Source organism: Sinocyclocheilus anshuiensis, unplaced genomic scaffold, assembly GCF_001515605.1.
Source record: "Sinocyclocheilus anshuiensis isolate Anshui unplaced genomic scaffold, SAMN03320099.WGS_v1.1 scaffold2218, whole genome shotgun sequence".
NCBI lineage: Eukaryota > Metazoa > Chordata > Actinopteri > Cypriniformes > Cyprinidae > Sinocyclocheilus > Sinocyclocheilus anshuiensis.
Window position 1 is genome coordinate 620,277 of NW_015558568.1, and position 17,327 is coordinate 637,603.

The 17,327-nt window shown below is 35.1% G+C and overlaps 1 protein-coding gene, 1 long non-coding RNA gene and 1 other non-coding gene across 3 annotated transcripts in view; 1 reads left to right on the top strand and 2 right to left on the bottom strand.

The window, feature by feature from the left end:
• Positions 1–71, bottom strand: trnag-gcc (transfer RNA glycine (anticodon GCC)). Its single transcript has one exon. It is a non-coding gene; the product is annotated as a tRNA-Gly (tRNA).
• A 12,590-nt stretch (positions 72–12,661) lies between these two features.
• LOC107679536 (uncharacterized) overlaps positions 12,662–17,327 on the bottom strand; it is an 18,167-nt gene continuing 13,501 nt past the window's right edge. The window contains exon 3 of the long non-coding RNA XR_001633064.1: positions 12,662–12,720. This is a non-coding gene — a long non-coding RNA (uncharacterized LOC107679536). The remainder of the gene's footprint in view (positions 12,721–17,327) is intronic.
• LOC107679534 (CXADR-like membrane protein) overlaps positions 14,744–17,327 on the top strand; it is a 59,369-nt gene continuing 56,785 nt past the window's right edge. Inside the window, exon 1 of the mRNA XM_016475113.1 lies at positions 14,744–15,043. Coding sequence (XP_016330599.1) covers positions 15,013–15,043 — 31 coding nt within the window. The 5' untranslated portion in view covers positions 14,744–15,012. The remainder of the gene's footprint in view (positions 15,044–17,327) is intronic.

Here is a 17,327-nt window from a genome sequence, read left to right on the forward strand (position 1 = left end):
TGCATTGGCCGGGAATCGGACCCAGGTCTCACGCGTGGCAGGCGAGAATTCTACTACTGAACCACCAATGCTTGTTAGATGTTAGATGTGAGCCGGATTTTAATTAGATTAATCATTTAGATTCATCTACAGTAATCTTTTCAGTAAAAATCTACGATAAGTTAATTTGTATTAAAATAAATTTACTTGAAGCAAATGTGTATTTATTAATCAAACATATTTCAGAATATATATCTTGAATTAATGTCATTGACATATTGCTTTTCTTATTATTATTGCATATTGTTTTCAGCATGAATGTAAATTACATTTTGTTAGATTCATGATTAAAACCAGGAATGTTTTATCATTGTGATTCTATTAGTTTTTATTAATATTTTGAATTTGTTTTTATATTTTCTGTTTTAATTTTAAAGTTTTAGTGGTTGTGTTTTTGTAATTTTTCTTAGTTTATATATATATATATATATATATATATATATAGTTTTCATTAATTATTTCAGTTTTAGTTATTTGTGTGTGTGTATATATATTTTTTTTTTCAGTTTTGCAACATTTCAGATTATTTTGTTTAATAATTTTTTTTTATTTTTATTCTACAGTAATTGATTTTTAATTGTGTATATATATAATTATTAACTAATATATATATATATATACACACACACACAGTATATGTATGTATATAATTGCATTTTTGCAACTAATCAAATGCAATTAATAAATCCATTATTTCAGATAATATACATTTTTATTTTGAATAATTCTCTCATTATTTATTATTTACTGCAAAACAAAACAAAATACGGTCCCACTTTATATTAAGTGGCCTTAACTATATATACTTGCATTAAAAAATAAGTACAATGTACTTATTGTGTTCATATTGTATTGCAAAACACTTTTGCTGCTATTGAGGTGGGAAAGGTGTAAGGTTAGGGACAGGTTTGAAGGTATGGGTAGGTGTAAGGGTGGGTTAACAGTGTAATTATACATGTACATATGTAATCACATGCAGGTATTTCTAAAATATAAGTACTATGTAAAAACATGTATGTACGCAATAAGTGCATTGTACCAAATTATTAATTTAAATGTAAGTACATATGCATATACTGTGTGTGTGTGTGTGTGTGTGTAAAATACAATAGAATCTGTGAATCTGTGATTGCTTAATTTAATTTTTCTTTAACCTGTTTTTAATTGACAAAAGTACAAAGATCTCCAATATTTTCGCTGACTAAATTAATTGTAAAGGTTAGGGACAGGTTTGAAGGTATGGGTAGGTTTAAGGGTGGGTTAAGGTGTAAGGATGGGTTAACAGTGTAATTATACATGTACATATGTAATCACATGCAGGTATTTCTAAAATATAAGTACTATGTAAAAACATGTATGTACGCAATAAGTGCATTGTACCAAATTATTAATTTAAATGTAAGTGCATAGTAGTTAAGGCCACTTAATATAAAGTGGGACCCAAAATACTGATTAAGCAAATATTTTTTTTTAATGTAGTGAATATTCCACTTCATTCAGGACACCCCCAACCCACACGCACACAATTTACTCTCAACCTCTTTAGAGCTACTAAAAAATTATGTCCCATTGATTTTGTAGGCGAAGAGCAGTGGATGAAAGTTCAGGCAGTGTAATGCACACACAGAGTGCTGCATGCCAACAAGAGAGAGAGAGAGAGAGCTGAGGAAAGATGCTGACGTGATTTTCTGTTCTGTGATTGTCTCATCTTGTAAGTGATGTTATGGATTGAATATTGACATGCACTTGAAACAGCCAGCACAACAAGGATGCCGGCATTAGGACAGAAATGCTCATTTGAGTGCATCGTTTGGAACAAAGCAGTTGTGAGGAGAGACGAGCATTGAAGGAAGGTTGCAGCATGTCTGTAAAGGTTCTCGCAGGGGAACAGGAGGTTTTAAATGATGCAGGGCCAGCCAAAGACAGTCAGGATGTCATTCTGCAGTATGTCTGTATGGGACAGGAAACACGGATAGATGGACCGCTCGGGGGGAAAAAACAGAAGGGCCAAACCTGTCAGTGGCTTTGACACATTAGTGCCGTTTATAAAAAAAAAAAGGTTGACTCTCAATGCAGACAATGCTGTGGTCAGCGCTCCACCTCAGCTGCCCTGCAGGAGGGATTGTGCCGGGTCTGATGTCCAGTATTAGCTGTGCGATTAATCTCTTTATATGGCCTAGTCCAATTTAACAGATCTGTTTAGTGTAAGCAGAACACATTTAGTGGTCTGTTTACTGAAGGTCAGTGTGCTCCGACTAATGGCTGTCATTACAAGAGCCATAAACATCAAAAGAGTAATTGGTAATATGAGGATTCAGGTTGAGGAGCTTCTCTTCAGTCAGCAATAAATGAATATTATATATGGTATATATCGTATATTTTCAGTCTTGCCACATATTGAGTGAAAATTCAATGTCAGCATGTCTTTGATGATAGAAACTGCAGTATGAGTGTGTTCATATTTAGCATTTATCATTCTGAGGATTCTTTGAGTGGTTTTCTTTCTCTTGTTCAGGGTTCCTGTGAATGATTAGATGGTCAGTATTCAGATTAAGAGGAAAAACTGGAGCAGGATGTAGTGTTTGGTCTTTTATTCAATGTTTTCCTATTGGACACTGAGGACAGAGTTAAAAATAAAAGCAAAATTTACCCGATTTATTTCATAATATATACTGGTTTTATTGTACAGGATTTATCACTCCACATTACTCCAAGGAAACAAATGTTAAATTGCGCAGCCTCTAAAAAGACTTTTTGGCTGATGTCCTCAAGACCTATTGTTCTGTTACTTAAAGTAAACAAATAGCGAGGTTTACTCAATTCGGATTTGTGGTATTTAACACCGCATTGTCCTTATCCACTCAATTCCAGGTGGATAAAGTAACCAAAATCATTGAATATCTTGTTTGGTTCTGTTTCTTAGAAATATGTCACATTACGAAAGTAAATGGTTTGCAAATGCCATTTCATGTTGACTTTAAAGCCTGTTCAGACCAAGAATGAAACAAACCATGGATGAACCACTTGCAATAATCGAGTGATACTGCTTTCTTTTTTCATATATTTTAAAATGTAATTTATTTCTGTGTTGGCAAAACTGAATTTTCAGCATCATTACTCCAGTCTTCAGTATCACATGATTCCTTCAGAAATCATTCTAATATGCTTATTTAGCACTCAAGAAATATTTCTTATTACTATCAATGTTAAAAACAATTGTGCTGCTTAATATTTTTGTGGAAAATGTGATACATTTTTTGTATACACTCACTCTCTCTCTCACACCCACACACACACACACACACACACACACACATAAGGTTTCCTCTGTAATGATTTGCAGGAGCTTGGGGTATTTGTCCTAGAGTGATCTCCACACTGCTGGTCTGGTGTTGTTGTTTTTATGGGATGCTCTGAAATGGCTTTTTGATGGACAGCGCTGGTTTCCCTCCAGGTTTGCTGAATTGAATATATCCCTGTGTACTCAGCATTCCAGTGTGTCCATATCACCATGACAACTGCTATTGTCTGCTGTCACTCCCCGTCGCTTTTAACATCTCATAGTTCAGTATTCAATATTTTATCACCTGTGACCTATTTTAATCTTTGCTTCCATGTGATTTTTAAAAATAAATTTCTCCATTCACTGGAGATAAAGGCACTGCAGAGTAAAACCATTTGAAAGCCTCTCGTTAATAGTTCAAGTGTCTGTGTGCCCTTCCCATCTGGGCCTGTGGCCACTGACTGATCAATAACGATCTTGTGTCTCACTGACTCCAGATTGCTTTGCAGTCCCACTGCTTTAACTGAGCATCTAACTTTCTGTGCTTTCCTCACTGGATGATCTGGCAGATGGTTTTTAAGAGTTCCTGCGTGGGTTGAGTGGGTGAACTGCAGAGCATCCCATGTGCCAGCTGCAGTGGGCATGGAGCCCTGTGTGCTTGCACTGGATTGGTCTATAGAGGATTTCTCACACACTCTCATTCCGATCCATTCAATATGGAATTCAAGTCTGATTCATCTTTGGACTAAATGTTTTGAACTTATTTCTCTCATTCTGCCTTATGGTACAAAAGCTGTCAATAGGGTGGTACCCTTGCAAAAGATACTATGTACCATTTAGGTGCAAAATTGTACTTTAAGGTACACTCTGCAGGGTTAAATAAGGTACACAGGTGTACCTTTTAAAAAGGTTTCTGTGAGTGTAAGTTAAGCACACATGAATGTTGTTGAAATGTTGCCTTGTGGTTGTCTTTATGCCCATAGTTGTCTAACCAGTTTTTATAAGTTGTCTTGGATCTGGAAATATTTTTTTTCCTCATTCATTTTTTCCATGAGAATTTAAAAATGTCTTCACTATTGAATTCCTAGTCATGCAATATTATTGCAATTTGATGTAATCGAATTAAAAATGAGGGGAAAACACAAATCTATTGATGTACACTACTGTTCAAAAGTTTAAAGTTACGTTTTTTTGTATGGTTGTTTGTTTTTGTCAAAAAAAAAAGCTCACCAAGGCTGCATTTATTTGATCAAAAATACAGTAAAAACAGAAAATTGTTCATTTATGTCCTTGCTAAAAAAAAGTATTAATTTCTTCACCATTTTCATCAAAAGCATTAAGTATTAAGTTCTTCACATGTAATTGCACCGTTAAACAATGTAAAAAATAAAGTTGAAACTCAAACTGATGGCTCAACATTCAAACTGCTTCAACAGTTTCAAAACTGCTCTATTAAATAATCAGGGTGAAACTAATAGTTATAATTAAGTTAAAATGTGAATGTTGGCTGTACGATTTATGTGTACTTTTTATAAAGAATAGTTATAAACCTTCCCAGAAAACACTACTCATTTAGCTTGTTGACGAGGCGACAATTACATTTCCTGTGGCGGCACAACAATGACAACATAGATGTAAGAGCCATAAATTATTTGTTTCTTTATATAGATATGAAATAATTTATTAAGTGTGATATAATATAATTATTAAGGATGGTAACATCATTTTCAAGGACGGCAAAGACTTGTTTTCGTTAAGTAAGAGAGGAATGATGGAATGACACCGATTAACATTTTCTAGTTTGTGTCATTAATAAACTTTACGTAAAAAGAAGTTACTGGAATTGGAATTGATATGTGTACACTCACATATCAACAAGGTGCAAAAAATATGATAAATTGGAAAAAGATTGCTTCCACAATACATAAAACATAATTTAAACTCCTAATGCACATCCTTTGCTCTTCATTTTGTAGTACTAAAGGTCTTCCTATCTTGGGATTTTTGTCTAATTATATAAAAAATAAAAAAAAAGTGCAAAAAAATTAAAATATTGTCCAAGTGTCTATTTTTTGACCAAAATCTATTGAACATACATACTTTTATTAGTTAACACTTCAGAACTTCCCCGCAGGACTTGAAGGAATATGTCTCTGGCTCTGCCCCTTTCTCTTCCATCTTACTGAGATTGGTTTGTGTGCTTGTACTGGTGTTTTTGTAGCATTGCTTCATACCAGGTGTGTGTGTGTGTGTGTGTGTTTATCACACCGAATTGCTGCATTTTTGCTGACCATCTGCTTTATGGTGTGTCCTTCAGGGACTGCTCCCTTAAGTCAGAGTCAATTCAACACGCCATACATGAGTCAATATCTACCCTCACACTCTCAAAACACCTACAACGCTCTTTAAAAATGCAACTCTCTCTGAGGTACACAAACATCTGGGATATCAGACAATGTAATTGCACCTATTGATCAGGATTCTTATTGAACGTTACAGCACAACTGTTGTTAACTGATTGTAATGTCTTTATTCTCTCTTGTGTACAGTAGGTGTTATTAATAATCTCGACTGTCATAGTGCAGGCAAATTGCCTCAGTATTGTTTTCATGTGTATTTCAGTGCAGCTGTGCAAGAAACTGAGCTTCAAGGTGACTTCTGTAGCTGCGCTGGAGCCAGAGCCACAGAATGTGTCTGAGATGGATCAGTTACAGGGTGACAAATTCAGCACTGAATCACAACTAGTCTGGACCTCTCACTGTCACTTCCTCTCTCTCTCTCTCTCTCGTTCCCATTACTTAGACCAGAAATCATTGCTCATGTGATGTTTCTCATGTCAGCCTCGATATCGTGTAATATTTATGTGATATAAAATAATTGATGCATGCAGAATCAGTAGACAGCAAAAGAGTTTGAAGTCGTTATGAAGTCAAAATTTACTCTATTTACTTATATTATAATAGATCATTTTAATAAATATTAAAAATTACACACTACCTTTCAAAAGTTTGGGTTCAGTAAGAATTTATTTATTTATTTACTTAGAAAAAGATAAATCATTTAATTTATTAAGGATGCATTAAATTGATCAAAAGTGGCAGTAAATGCATTAAGAATATTTGTTTCATAAAAATGCTGTTCTTTTTAGCTTCATCAAAGAATCCTAAAAAAAATTGAATATTAGAATATCGAAAAGAATATTAGAACACTGAAGACTGGAGTAATGATGCTGAGAATTCAGCTTTGCATCACATAAATAAATTTTAAAACATTAAAATTTAAAACTGTTTTAAAATGTTTTCATAATATTACTGTTTTTACTGTATTTTTGTATTTTCTTCTTTCAAAACATTACAAAATCTTACGAACCCTGTTAGTCTGTCTGTCTGTCCGTCCGTCCGTCCGTCCGTCCATCCATCCATCCATCTATCCATCGACATAAAATTGAATATTAGAATATTGAAAAGAATATTAGAACACTGAAGACTGGAGTAATGATGCTGAAAATTCAGCTTTGCATCACATAAATAAATTTTAAAACATTAAAATTTAAAACTGTTTTAAAATGTTTTCATAATATTACTGTTTTTACTGTATTTTTGTATTTTCTTCTTTCAAAACATTACAAAATCTTACGAACCCTGTTAGTCTGTCTGTCTGTCCGTCCGTCCGTCCATCCATCCATCCATCCATCCATCCATCCATCCATCCATCTAGCCACCGACATATAGATTGAAGTGCAAATACATTGTCTAAAAAAAGTCAAAACTAGTGCAAACTTGTGCACTTTGTTACATCATTCAATTAAAGTGTAGACATGATATTCATGGACATGTCTGCACATGTCAGATCAGTAGGTAAAAAGTGGGTGGCATCCATTAGTATTTGGTTCATGGAAAAATCAATTGTGTTCTGTCAGAGCAGAAGGAGTAAAATCAGACTGGTGTGGCATGTCTTTGGTCTCTCTGTCAATGCTTTTAGGGTTAGCATGCAGCTACTGCTGTGTGTCCTGCATGGTCAGAGCAGAGCTGTAATCTGGGATCTCATCTGTGTGGAAGGGCCGCTGGTGTCAGTGGAGTGGATGTGAGAGCTGCTATTACAGTACTGAAGCAAACTGAATCTCTATTTGAAGTGAATTGTGTCCGGCAGCCATGTGCTTCATGGAGGGGGTGAAAAGTTCATGCTGAAACTTAAACTGTGGATTCTTCCCCCAAATTACTTTAATGGTGAACTAGAATTTCAGAGTTCAGAACTTTTTATTTTTATTTCAAGTGCAATAAATTAACCGATAGTGATATTGTCTCAGTTATGTTCAGATTGAGTTTGTTTTCTGTCTTCGCTTTCTCCCTGCCTGTCAGTTTCGTAATTTGTTACCTTGGTTAGTGATTTGATTAGTTATTCCATACAGCTGTGTCCTAAGTAGTTCCCTTTGTTTGTTCCATGTATTTAAGTCCTTGTGTTTCATTTGAGTTTTGTCCGGTCTTGTCGATGCTACCATGTGTTTGTATTACCTATGAGTTGGATTAAAGACTTTTTGGAACCTTAATTTTCTTTGTGCGTTTGTACACACCATACCATGACAGATTGCCTATTTGGCTCATTTAATCAGACTGTACCAAAATTATATATATATATATATATATATATATATATATAGTGTGTGTGTATAGCCTACATATATTACAAAATTATATGTTTAATAACCAAATTGAACATGCAACGTTTTACATATTTAAATAGTTTGTTGGATATTCTTACTCTGCAGTTTTTGTTGATTTCAAAGCAATGTTTGCGTTTCAGTTTTCACTTCACAGTTAGAAAGTAGGAAAAATGTTGTTCTGGAAACCTTTTATTCAGTTAAACAGCAGGGTATTGGAAATAAACAGCACGTTTAGCTGCACAAAGCCTGGCAGTGTGGCTCTCTGTTGTACTGAGTCATTTGATAACTGTAACATGTCTCAGACTCGGCTGCAATCCAGGGGTCCCATTTGTGGTTTCACAGGAGATTCAGAGCTATTTTTGCAGGAAATTTGGGTCAGCGGTTTATTGTCCTCTTTAACCAGTGTCTTACATCCACTGAAACGTACAACAGAAGTTCTTTGAACAGCACAAGAGGTCAGGAAATAATCGGATTTCTTTGTACAGAACCCCAACAGACATTTTCAATCTTGATGGACTGGCATTAACATATCAAAGAACTATCACTTTTATTTTTGTGTGCATTCAATAAGGTTTTACAAGAAAATACTATTTCAGTCTTTCTACTTCAAAATTTCACAATTATTTCAATGTGTTGCTTGCTTTATCTTTGTAATTATTTGTGAAATTTGCTAACAATTTTTAAGTGAAAATTGTTTCTACACCAATTTTTTTTTTTTTTTGCAGTTTAACAGAATCTACTGATTGGGATCCAATGCATACGTCCAGATGACCCCTAGAAGACTTGAATATCATTGTCTATCTTGGAAAAGTAAGTCACACTCTCCTTTGCAAACTTTTTTTTATAGTTATTTATAACTTTATGTAAATGTATTTATACTTAATTTTTTTTTAATAATTATTTGAATATATATTATGGTGTATTACAGTATCTGTATGCATGTATGGTCCCTGAGGGGGAAAAATGTCTATATGCAGGACAAAAATTAATTGCTGGGTCTAAAAATGATTACTGTTCTAAAATTTTTGAAGTGAACATTTTTCATTTCACATTAGCCAAAGTTAAACATTCCAACTTTGACTAATGTGTTCAGAGCACACACTTCTGATTCACATTTACTGTAGCCAACTGTTTGCTTGGACTTAATTAAGGGCCGGTTTGTTTGGAAAGACATGACAGCAGCAGCCGACCAATGGGCTAATGCGAAACTAATTCTCCTTAAATATTATTCTCATATCCTTCCCAAGTAACTCATCACTCGTTCAGCTAGTGAGGGCAAACAATGTGAGCAGAATATTCCCACATTGCTTTGAGAGACGTGAAATCCATGGCCATTAGGACCAGACCACTGCAGCAACATCATCTGCAAGTCTAATGATGTTGGCAGTTCATGCCGTTGCAGTATTTAATTAATTTAAATAACCCAATTTAAACAATGACATGCGTGTGCGGGGAGATTGATGTGCCTGTCAGTTAAGGAAGGTTTGTCTGATGATGTGGGATCACATCTCACTGTAGTTCCCATAATGCACTGCTGGAAATGGGGGGAGGGGGCTGTTAAGCAAGGTTTGGCCATTACTCATCTCACATAAAAATGCCATGAATGCTGAAGCTTACACATACATTGCACACCTACTGATAAAGAAAATTGCTAAGATAATCACTTGAGGTTAATTAGTGCAAAACCTAGTCTGACATTTGGAAATAATCCCGTCAGATATCTTGATTGTTTGCATGGCTTGCGAAGATGTTTGGTCATTTTATTCATTCTACACTTGTCTAAGTAGAATTTTTTAAGACATGTTTAGTCTTATTGATGATTCATCAGTGCAGGTAATTCATGTTGACTTAAGAATCTCTTTCGGTAGCAATCTATAGGCTTCAGTGTTTATTTTATAAATATACTTATTGCTTACTAAAATGTCATGCTCATTCCTAATACATTAATTTGAATGTATACAACATTAACCAAAATTAATAAATACATTTATTAATACCTTGTTGTACAGTGTTGTTGCTATTTCTATCTGATCTGGCCATTACAAATGACCTTCATTGGTGTAACCTAATGCAGTCATGTTGCTTCATTCATATTTTTGACTGGTATAAAACCAGTTAGTTTAGATTTTACAACAAGTTACCTAATACGTATTTTTACACTGTAGACATCAGTAAAACATACTCAAACTCAGAATGTAATGTATTCATAAATAAACTCTTTTATTAAATAAAATATTTTATTGATACCTTGATGTACAGTGTTACTGCTATTTATGGGCATTAAAAATGGCATTCATTGGTGTCATGTTGAATCATTTATATTACATCATTTTTTTACTTCAAACAGTTTATATTTACCACATTTTTTTTTTTTTACAGTGTGATGTATATCGACACTTATAAATTACTCTTTTTTTTAAATATTTTGTTAGTAATATTAAAATGCATCTATTTTTTCCTGTTTTTCAGATTATAAATATTCATACAAGACATTTTCTAAACTGCAGCTAATGCCATATTCAAGTTATATCAGTGTTTTTAATACTCTCCATTGTCATGTATTGTTTATATCTTGTATTTGGATAATTTCATGCTTAGTTTCCTGTCTATTGTGTTTGGGCTTCCTTTTTTTCAAAATAAAATGATTGACTTTCCTAATACTCGCTCTCATGTTGAGCGTCTGTTTCCACTCAGTTTGACACAAACACTAAATTTTTCTGATTTAACGCACATCAGTTGCAGGAAAAAAATAAAACTCCAGACATCCCTGAAAGCAATCACTTTAATTAAAGCTCGCACCACAGCGGTGTATGTGTACAATAATGTGCTGATATGTTTGGAATGGGTTCTGTTCACTCTGATATTGTTTCTTGTCTTGCATATAGAAAACTGACTGGCATTTATCTGTTTCTGTTTTTTATTTTATTTTAGGGCTCTCTAGAATGTAGACAGCAAAGAAGCTCACTAAGTTTTTGGAACAAGACACTCATTTTTCTTGTTCTTTCTCTGAGGCAGTGAAAATGGTCTTTGAGAAAATAGACCTCATCTTTGAAGGGAATTGAATTGCAGGGCCTTGGATTTTTTGGCTTTCCTTTCATTTAGTTGGTGTTCCCGGGGATATTAAGGTTGCATTGTCCCCAAGCAGACTTCTAAGAATAATTCCGTTTCAGAAATGGTCCATAAAAGCTTTGATTCACTCTGATCATCTAGGCAGCCACTTCATAGCTGTGTCCTGATTGTGCTTTCAGATTGAATCAAGGGAAAATACAAAGATGAACCAGTATCATCAGAGCTTGAGACTGTGGTGCAGACCTCCAGTTTTTCATCATCACAGATTCTAGCAACACCACAAGCCAGAAAGATTGAGTACATGGGAAAATCTGTGGGAAAAAAATCATATTCCCACTTTCAAGTTAGGATATCTTTCAAATTCCTCCAATGTCGTACCAGAGAAGGATCTTCATTAATCCCTGCTATACTCTCAGGGAAGGTTATTAATTGAGTGGTTTGATGAATGAACACTTGCCTCTGAATTATGGGTATTCTGCAGCAGTAGAGAGCTTGCAGATTTACGGCGCTCTCCCTGGTGATGAGGGGTTTAACTTCTCAGTCTGAAACGCTAAAACCAGAGGAGGTTTTGGTAGAGAGTTGTTGTCTATCCGCACTTTAATGTGTTTGTCAGAAGACCGCTGGGTAACAATTCAGAAAGAAAGCTAATTTCCATCTAAATCTGAGGCTGAAGTCTTATTGGCTGTTCAACGCACCATCACCAGTTTTGCCCCTGACATTTTTCAAGTCTTGGAAATGAATGAATGAATGGATTGTTTTAAAGTTTTAAGGCCTTCATGAATAATGCAATGACCTCGATATGTTCTAAAGAAGCTTTAGAATTTCTTGTAGGGACACGTGGACATTTTGTTTTTAGACATTTCTTTTCTGTCTGACCTAAATTTAGTTGCTAAACTTGAGTGCCTTGTAACTGAGGCCGTGATGAATTAATAATCACGGCAAAGAACTTTGTCCTCAATCTTTAGAACTCAAAATAGTTGATTGATAGTGGAGTGAAACATATTGTACTTTTTGTGGTGGGCTAAACCACAAATAACCAAACCAGTCTGGAAATTCTTGCACTCGTTTTTCAAGCTGTCAGATGCTTTAAGGTCCAAAATATGAAAATTCTGTAAAATTGGCATCTGCAGCAAACTGTAATCAGGTCATGGCAATAAGTCCTGTCCTCCTTCACTGCTCCTTTTCAGGAGACCTTCATGAATAATCAGAGAAAAAACAGGCCACTGTTACTCTTTGAAGTTTTCCGTGCAACTAAAAATAATCCCATAATGCATTATAATGAAAAACTATTTGTTGGTTCCATCACTGCAGATGTAGTCAGAAAGCTTCAGCAGTACACAAACCAAAATGCAGCCGCCTTTGAAAAGAAACTGAGGACATTGTACTTGTGGTTATTTGCATTTTGATTGACATGTAGGGTCAGGGTTAGCCATCAGATGATCACATATGAGTATATACAGTGGTGTGAAAAAGTGTTGGCCCCCTTCCTGATTTCTTATTTTTTTGCATGTTTGTCACACTTTAATGTTTCAGATCATCAAACAAATTTAAATATTAGTCAAAGATAACACAAGTGAACACAACATGCAGTTTTTAAATTAAGGTTTTTATTATTAAGGGAAAACAACATCCAAAACTACATGGACCTGTGTGAAACAGTGTTTGCCCCCTAAACCTAATAACTGGTTGGGCCACCCTTAGCAGCAACAACTGCAATCAAGCGTTTGCGATAACTTGCAATGAGTCTGTTACAGCGCTGTGGAGGAATTTTGGTCCACTCATCTATGCAGAATTGTTGTAATTCAGCCACATTGGAGGGTTTTCGAGCATGAACCGCCTTTTTAAGGTCATGACAGCATCTCAATAGGATTCAGGTCAGGACTTTTGACTAGGCCACTCCAAAGTCTTAATTTTGTTTTTCTTCAGCCATTCAGAGGTGGACTTATATGTGTGTGTGTGTGTATACATCCCACTGTTTTTTGCTAACTTGTACATTTTTGCTGTTTCAGTCCTATAAAAGCTGTTGAATAGCAAGTGTCCCATTGTGAAATCTTAGTCAGTGCAGTGTAACAACATGTCTGGCTTTTAGAAACAGTTCCTCTTCATATGCTGGGACATTGATGTTTTCATAAGGTGTGGTTACATGCAGCCAAAAAATTTACATTGTCCATTGTCAATAGTGTAGCGATGTCTGAAGCACAAACAAAGCGGCTTTCTGTTGGTCAATGCGGTTAATTAGCTTGACCAACTTGAACCCTGAAGCAACACCCCCCCCCCCCAAATTAAAAAAAAAAAAAATAAAAAATTAAAATTAAATACAAATAAGAATTAAAAAAGGAAAGTTGACAAAGAATGGTAACTGCACCACCTTTACTCTTTCATTCGAGTTGCAGGTGTGACATATTAAATCTATGAATCTTTATATCTATTTATAAGTGGGTTTATTTATTTATTTATTATTATTTTTTTATTAAAACAGATCTGTGCACCACCTTTCACATTTTACTAACAGATACTAAATGTCCTTAAACGAATACTTAACCAAAAAAATTCTTAAATGAATACTTCTCTTGGCTATTTGCACATCTGGTTAGATGCTAACTGCATTTCATTAGCATTGTTCTTGCACTTCAGACACAATAAATTTGAATCTAATCTAATCTAATAAAACTAATATAAAAGAAAAACCAGTCATACCATCCATCATGTTAATTCTGATATGTTTTTCTGTGGAACATTCTAGATTTCATTAAAATAATATTTACCCAGGACAGTTCATAGTGTCCACATCTGTGATCTATTGCGAATTGTTGATCTCGTGACATCCGAGATCGAAAATGATTTGCCGCCAAAAACGTCAAAGGAGATTATGAGTAAATAGCCTACGTCTTCATTTTCATGTTGTTCTTCGCACAAAACTATCACGTCTACAGATTTAGAATATGAAGCAATATGGACTACGTTAATGGTGTTTTACTGTTTGGAACTTGAATTTACATTTTCAGGTGAAGTAGCCCATTTCTTTAATTGCCACGTTACATTAAACTATAGATATGAGCAGCCAAATTAACTACTCTTTCCCTTAAAATCCATCCTATCAACTGATAGGCCTAACATTTTAGACTAACATGTTTAATTGACTACTGTGTTAGCAGCATAGCCTATAGTGCTTATATCATTAATTAATTTAAAATGTTATTAAATTTAGCTTCACGTTTTTATTTATAGGCTATATTAATTTGAATATGCAATGGTTACTGCTCCGTTAAGTGCAATGTTTGTTAATGGCGTTTATTTAAATTTTGGTTATTATAAAGTTTGGTTATTATAAAGTAATATACTTTATAATATATATACTTTATACTATATATATATACTTTATATATATACACACACCAATGCTCCGGGTGTGTGTTCACGGTTTGTGTGTGTTCACTGCTGTGTGTGTGCACTTTGGATGGGTAAATGCAGAGCACTAATTCCGAGTATGGGTCACCATACTTGGCCACATGTCACGTCACTTTCACTTTCACTTTTTTTTAAGTACAATCGTTTCATTGCAGGAGCAGTAAAGAGACTCGCATCCAATGGTCATCTATCTACACGTGTCCCGTAAGGAAATATGCAAAGGAAAGTGTTCTCCTTTAACTGCCGAGCTCTCCCCATCCCCTCACACGCCTTTACCAGCCTGTGGTTCCTTCCTACACAGAGCAAGAGGCGGAGGAGAGAACGGAGATCGTAGATACGCATCCTAGTTGAAGTCAATGAGAACTTCTCTTCGGAGGAAACGGCCGTTTTTGAAGGAGCCTCAGGACGTTTGGAGATGCTTTTGATGGTCTCAGCCGGTGATATCGCTCCGTTCATGGTCAGAACAAAACTGAGGGACCATTTCAATGACCCAATGTGCTCGTTTTGAGGAGCAGAGGAGACGTTTCTGTAGGATTCTCAGTCCGGAGACGTGATGTCTGCCAGCGCGCGTGTCCTGCTCTTAGGTAAGTTTCCTCCTCGTGCTTGTGAGTGATGTTTTTGCAGCTCCTGTCAAATGTGATAAGTTGTAGAGATTTAGTAGAGCTGTAGACTTTGTAGTAGTTGATATGGCTGGTGATATCGATTGTTTCTACTAATGTGACTTTTAGATTACAATAGCGATAAGCGATCAGATTATGGCAAGCCGGGTTTTCTTTAAACGAACTGATATCTTTTTATGGACTACTTATTTGAAGTAGTCCAATATCGTTTTCTTTCCCTAGTAACTGTTTTTTAGTATGCATTCTTGTAGTGATTAGTATCTTTCTAATTAGTCTAGTTATTCATTAATTCAGTATGTTTTCTATCCTGGTAGCAAATTACATATTTTTGCCATTGAATTTCATGAAGATGTGAACTCTTTTCTTCCGATTCTATTCCAGTTGTTACTGGTATCTTTTTAAGTTTTACTAGCTGCATTTAATTGTTTACTTGCCATATCTCATGAACTAGTCAGAATACCTATTTTGTAGTTCAAACTTATTATTCAAAAGTAATTAAATGTTAAAGTGGCGTGCCATAACCAGGCATATATATCTTTGTGTGCTGTATCATTCAGCATCCGTAGATATTATGCAATAATTTATTAATGCCTTCCTGTCCTTGAATTAAGTTATGCTTTCATGTGTTCTCCGCAAGTGGTCTTAGATGTATGTTTCTCAGCCTTTTCATAAACACTGCATTGCAATATTTTAATTTATACATGAATTTGAAGTTTAAAGTGAATTAGTTTTACTTTTTTCTTCATTTCTCCATACTTCTGCAATTGAGATATTTTATGTTAGAATATGTAACAAAAAAACAACTTTTTAAGCCCAAAAGCTATTTAAATGTCAAAAGTCTCTTACGGTGCCTGTCAACACCACTATGTTCAGTTACAGTAAAATAGGCCAGTGATTCAAACCACCATTGTGAACAAAGAATGATATGTGAAATGAATTGCTGTTATCGTGTCAGGGTATCTTACGTTTTCCATTCTGTCCTTTGTAAAATTATTTGTCCTGCGCACCTTAGCAAATACAGAGCAATCACATCATTTTACTATTGTGGCAACTGTTTAGAATAGTTTGTAGTGTTTGGATATTGAATCTTAAAGAAATGTGACTCACCAACCTTATATAGCACATTTTACCTGCTGGCTATTTTACTTGACATCATTCTAGATACAGTATAACTAGATTTGCATGTCCTTAAGGAAATGGCAGTTCTTAGTTGCATGTCAGCAAAATAATAATAGTAAAGTTTTAGGAAAGCTTAGGTTTTAGGCTTTGGTTCTTGTGTAAATTAAGTGTGCACCAGCCCTACACTTTGCTGTTGTCATGATGTTTATGTGTGTCTTATTTCCAGCTGCGTGAGAATCAATACATGAGCTTGAAGTTGTGTGTAAGGCATTTTACTGGTAATGTGATATATTTCAGAGTGAATCTGGATGATCAAATGAGAAAAAATATATTGGGTGAGACTCGATTTTATCCACTGGGTAGTGATTGTATTGTGCAAATTGTTGAGAGGTGTTTGGAGTAGAGTGGGTGAAAATTAAAATGGCTTGATGTCAGATGATGAAAAGAACATTTCAGAGGCAGAGCAAGTTGTTGTATTTTTATGAAAAATTGCAGTAACAAGCACTTTTTGATTTGAAATAACTTGCACCGATTAATCATTCGTAATAAGACTACAAATATGTAATTAAAGTAAGTAATGACAACCTGTGTGCTTTCTTTCACTGAAGTGTTGTGACTAGACAATAAGCGGCACAGAGAGATGCGAGGCGCTTGAATCCTCAGACTCACGCACATACAGGAGCAAACGCCACAGCAATTATCATGATGAGCGCTTTCATTAGTTGCATTAAAACAACTGTGCTAGACAAGCCGTGCAAACAACACAACATATCACAACACCATCATCATCCACACCATGCAGATACGCCAACACAACACAACTGTCTATCTAATTTTCATTGGTTTGGGCTTTCTTCTGGTAATAATTGATCATTGTCTAATAGTAAAGAACATCGTATTCCCTGTAGCAGCAATTATCACTCCTGCAGTTGTAAATAGATGTCTTTTTGTTTGTTTGTTTGATTGTTTTCACTCCTCATTGTTGCTCTAGTGCAGGGTTCCTCAAATCTTTCCCTGGAGGGCCAATGCGCTGCAGAGTTTAGCTCCAACCCTGATCAAACTCACCTACATGTGATTTTCTAATGATCCTGAAGACATTGATTAGCATGCTCAGGTGTGTTTGATTAGG